Source organism: Rutilus rutilus, assembly GCF_951802725.1.
Source record: "Rutilus rutilus genome assembly, chromosome: 9".
In the NCBI taxonomy this organism is placed as follows: domain Eukaryota; kingdom Metazoa; phylum Chordata; class Actinopteri; order Cypriniformes; family Leuciscidae; genus Rutilus; species Rutilus rutilus.
Genome location: NC_140223.1, coordinates 2108535 through 2114047, shown reverse-complemented (window position 1 = coordinate 2114047; position 5513 = coordinate 2108535). Strand labels below are relative to the sequence as shown.

The window sequence follows — 5513 nt, the reverse complement described above, 5'->3', positions numbered from 1 at the left end:
AAAATACAGCTGTTCATGTAAGTTCACAGTGCATTAACTAATGTTAACAAATACAACCTTTGATTGTAATAACGTATTAGTAAATGGTGAGATTAATATGAACTAAGATTCATAAATGCTGTAGAAGTATTGTTCATTCTTAGTTCATGTTAACTAATGAACCTTACTGTAGAGTGTTAACGATGCTTCTATTTAAATGGGATGGGAAGTTAACAAATCAACCATTTGTACAACATGAACAATTGACTACAAATTTATTTACAACCACAAAGACATATGATACAAACATGAGGATAAAGCCGTCAGCGTTTCTGAGCTGTAAATGCGGTGTGTGACGCATGAACTCCTGAATCCTGACACTTGTCTGGATGACATGCAGAAATGCCCAGTAACTCAATAACTTTATAGACTGACCAAAGAGTCACTGAACACTTTCTACAAGCCTGAGAAGTGACGAAAGTTCATGTTGCGATAAGTGCTGGTTTTACGAGAAACACGAACACTGCAAAAAATGAATTTCTTACTCCGTATTTTTGTCTTGTGTCCAGTCCATTCATTTCCCCAGAAAACAAGACTTAATATCTTATGGCCTTTTACTACTGTAGTAAATGCATCTTGATGTAAGAAATGTTTGATATTTGGACTGGAAACAAGACAAAAATACTAAGTAAGAAAAGCACTTTTTGCAGTGAAGTGGTTCTTTAGTAACACTGAACACTTGAGCTGACGGTCTTGTGTGTGTGTGTGTGTGACACGTATAAATAACAGTCATTTGAGTATTTCAGCAGCACACGGACACTTCTTTCCATCGCCAGCTCCAGTTTATCGTCTGATTGACTGATCTGGTCTAGATCATCCACTGGTCCTGGTCTTGATCGGCTCCTTCCATGTCGACCTATCAGTGAGCGACACTCACGTCAGTCACCTAAAATCAAAACTCAGATCTCTTCAAAACTGAACTTTACTAGAATCAACGTTTGTCAGCATTTAACATTGCAGAAAACGCTTTACTCACTCAGTATTTTTGTCTTGTTTCCAGTCCAAATATCTAAAGATTCTTAAATCAAGATGGATTTACTAAAGTAGTCAAATCCCATTAGATATTATATCTTGTTTAAAATAAAGCAAATAAAACGAGCAAAATGATCTGCAATTGGGGTAAGAAAAATCTTATTTTATCTAATCTTAATTCAAACAGAAACAAGATTATTTTTCTCACCCCTTTGGCAGATAATTTAGCTTGTTTTAAGCAAAAACTCAATTAATTTTGAACCAAGACATAATATCTTATGGCCTTTTACTCATCTAGTAAATGCATCTTGATTTAAGAATTTTTTTATATTTGGACTGGAAACGACACAAATACTGAGTAAGAAAAGCATTTTTTGCAGTGAAGGAAAGACCCTACAGGTCAATATTTAACTAATATATCTCATCATACTTCCCCAGATGATTAAACACATTTTTTTGTATTACAAGTTTTCTGAAATGTTTTATATGCAAATGAGGCGTTTTCTAATTAAATATGCATGGATTTGCATACATTTCCAGAGAATTAATCTGGATATTGGATAAAGCCAGGTTCAAAATTCTTGTCTGATTTTGTTTTCATATTAGAGTTAAAGGTTTTTACTGAGGGGATTCTTGATATCTCTTTTTATCACTCCATAAATCAGAAAATGTCGTCAACAGCCAGAAAAAAACACATTTTTTACCATGTTTTTAAGAATAAAATGTTATAAAAATCAGGTTAATGATGTTATGAACAAACCCCTCAGTAAAATCCTTCAGAATATAGATATGAATAAAGCTGTAAGTTTTGGTGTATGTAAGTGCTGCTGAAGTGGAGGACAAAACTCATCTTTAAAGATATGTATTGAGACTGAAATCTACAGATGCAATAAAATAAACTCTTAAATCTGTATTTTCTGAGTGTTTTCTTTCCACTAGTCACATGTTATAGAAGTAAAATAGAGCTCAGTGCATGAACAACACAGATAGTGTCTCACCTAAAAACATCCCTTTACATATTTAAAGACATTGAAGATATTTATATACAGTAGTCAACATTTGAAGTGGATCAAAACCTTTCATCAAAGTTCTACATACATTTTTTATTTATTCTTAGGACAACTTTAACTTTTTTGATCCACTTCAAATGTTGATTACTGTATAATAATAATGGCAAAATGTTAGGTTTTTAAATGCCCTGAATATTTTCCAATCTATCATTATATGATGTTATTGTTGTAACCTTTATCACACAAACCATAATTAATCATTATATTCACTACACTGTAAAAATTATTGTTGGTTTAACTTTAAAAAAATAAGTTACCTGGTTTCCTTAAAATTGAGTTCATTGCAATACAAATTGAGTTAATACAACGAAGGAGATTGGTTTAATCAACCGAAAATCCAAATATTATGTTCTCTGAACCCAAGTTGATTTGACAAAGAAAAAGAGTTGTGATAACAAATCATGTAAATAATTTTTTACAGTGTAGTTGTTTTGCTCGTTTGACTGTGTGTGTGTGTGTGTATCTCTTGACCTCATTAATTTCTCCATCGTCAGGAAACTCGTTGTAGATGTTCATGTCATCCATGTCCTGCATGTCTTCATCGTCCTCTGAGTCTTCCTCACTGTCCTCCTCGTCTTCATCATCCTCCTCCTCTTCCTCGTCGAAGGTCTGGCATGAGTGTAAAGAACGTGTTAGATATGATATTATATTATATATGATATTGTCAGGAATCGGATCTGAACATCATGCGTTCTCATGCGCACCTCAAAGATGGGCCGGCCGATGGGCATCAGGTTGTTGTCTTTCTCTGCGATGTTCTGCAACTGAAGACAGACAGCTTCATCAGCGCATACACACACTCACCAGTTCTCACACACACAAACACACTCACACTCAGACACACACTTACACACACACACTCACGTTCAGCAGTTTTCACACACTCGCACTCACACACACACACACACACACACACACACACACACACACACACTCTCACACTCTCTCTCTCTCACATATACACACTCATTCATTCACTCACACTCCATGACACATACACACACACACACTGACCCAGGTCTGGTGCTGCTGCTCTTGTTGGTGTAGTTCAGCTTCATCCACACACGGACGGTCCAGATTAAACCACAGAGACTCCGTCACACGCGGGAACAGAGACGGGAAGAGGGTGGACATCTCTGGACACACACACACACACACACACACACACACACACACACAAGTGAACAAGGACTGCGGTAATACCATGTTTTAACCAAATACCAAAATATTTTTTAATACTATGCAAATGCAAGGCAACACTAAAAACACCATGGTATTACTGTGTTTTTCACATGTTATTGTTTTAGTGATGTCATGCATTTACATCATACGCAAAGAAATGTATAATATCTTGGTATATCATAAAACCATACTATGGTACTACAAAAATACCACACTTTTATTACACATCATGATATTCTTATACATTTCTTTGAGTACAATGTAAATGGATGGCACTACAATTTTAGAAATGACCATAGTATACTGAAACTAGCATGTTTAATCACATGTAAGTCAGTAATACCTTGTTTTTATGATATTTTTATAAAGTACAAAAAGAAAATACATTGTGGTATTACCAGAACATGTGGGAAAACATGGTAATATCATGGTGTTCTTTAGAGATGCCATCGTACTCAAAGAAATGTATAAGAATATCATGGTATATCATAAAAATGTGTTATTAAAGTAACATGTAAATGCGTGGCATTACTTCACATGTGCGATTCGGTAGTATTGTGTAAATATCAGTTAAATATGAATGTCAGTATTGCGGTATATCGCATTATTATGGTACTTTCTGTATAGGTTGTTTGTTTATTCTTCATAAATAAATAACACACACAGAAGAGACACGGTATCCCGGTCACTTGTGTAAATAGCGTGCCTGATAAAGTTTAATAAAATAGTCTTTAATATATATATATAATATGACTTACCTGCAGCTCCGCAGAAAGTTCAAATGTAAACACACGGCGGCCTCTGGTGTTGCACCGGAAGTTCCTCTCCTCGGAAACACCATCACGTGATTTTTAGTTCCGCCCTTCATGCGCTCAGTGTCAGAACTCTGAAAAGCGTATAAAAACATTCACGAGTTACTCACAAAAATCGTATGATTGTCGTGTGATATCACGCGAGTTCCTCGAGCAGATCAAAGCAAATGTGATTGAAGATTAACTGAACTTTTACTGCACGCAATCTCTTACAGTAATGCATCGTGCTGAATATGACAGATGTGTGTGTGAGAGTACTTTTAAGTCCCAGTAGTGAAATTTTTGATTTATGTTAAAATTTGTCATTTGATGCTTCATAAATATAAACGTAGCGTCAACCTTGACATAAAAAATTATGAATAAATAATATGATTTAATGTAAAATTATGAAGCATTCATAGGTCCAAACACCATTTTTGCTCATGTCCCACACCTGTGGTTTCAATGTTGAGATACATAAATGTAGCTCATTCTTTTACAATATGACATTATTTCAAATGAATTAGTTTTATATACATATGACTTTACGCCATCTTAAAGTTATTTTTTATATAAAGTATATTTGTTTATATGATTTATTTTCATTTAAATAAACCTGTCCCACAATTTTGAGTCCTTACTGCAACACTGACATTGCTAAAAGCCAAACAAATCTGGTTTCTATGGAAACAGAAATTAGCATGTGAGCACATGTCTGACAGATAGGTCCACCTCCATTAAGTCACTCACAAGATCCAGAAAAAATAAGATAAAGATCATCTTTTCTTCTTAAGTATTTATTGTGCATCCTTACCATTCAGCTTAGTAATTGTGTATTTTGAATTACATTTTAAAAATGTATTTATATTACTATTGAATACATGTATAGTTGTTGCTAAAAGTCAAAACTGATGTATCAGACCTTGCTAGCTGCCAGTTATCTGCAATATTAGCAAAAATGTCATTTCCGCAGCACGTCTTTACCGCAGCATTTTTAGGTGTTGCGGTAAAGACTTTGTGTTGCGGTAGAGACAGATTAAAGGTTTATACTGTATTACATTGATCAGCAACAACATTTAAACCACTGATAGATGTGGTGAATATAATTTATTATATGAATACAGTGGCACCTGTCAAGAGGATATATTCAGCAGCAACTGAACAGTCAGTTCTTGAATTTCATGAGTTGGAAGCAGAGAAAAGAGTAAGTGAAAAGATCTGAGTGACTTTGACAAGGGCCAAATAGTGATGGCAAGACAACTGCATCAGAGCATCTCCAAAACAGCAGGTCTTGTGGGGTGTTTACGGTCTGCAGTGGTGAGTACCTACCAAAAGAGGTGAAGAGGTGAAAAGGTGAACAGGGTCATGGACGCCCAAGACTCACACATGCACACGGGGAGCAAACGCTGGTCCGATCACACAAAAGAGCTACTGTAGCTCAAAAAAATGCTGAAAAACG

At 35.2% G+C, this 5513-nt stretch overlaps 1 protein-coding gene across 2 annotated transcripts; it reads right to left on the bottom strand.

The window, feature by feature from the left end:
* Positions 1–237: 237 nt before the first annotated feature.
* anapc15 (anaphase promoting complex subunit 15) lies at positions 238–4137 on the bottom strand. Of its 2 annotated transcripts, none has more exons than XM_084420142.1 (5): positions 4022–4137; positions 3096–3217; positions 2786–2845; positions 2553–2690; positions 238–925 (listed from the first exon to the last, which is right to left on the bottom strand). In XM_084420142.1, the coding sequence occupies exons 2-5, from the start codon at positions 3213–3215 to the stop codon at positions 899–901; spliced, it is 345 nt and encodes a 114-aa protein (XP_084276268.1). In that variant the 5' UTR covers positions 3216–3217; positions 4022–4137; the 3' UTR covers positions 238–898. The 2 variants fall into 2 exon arrangements, with proteins under 2 accessions (XP_084276268.1, XP_084276267.1); XM_084420141.1 differs by having other exon boundaries at positions 238–895.
* Between the last annotated feature and the right edge of the window lie 1376 nt (positions 4138–5513).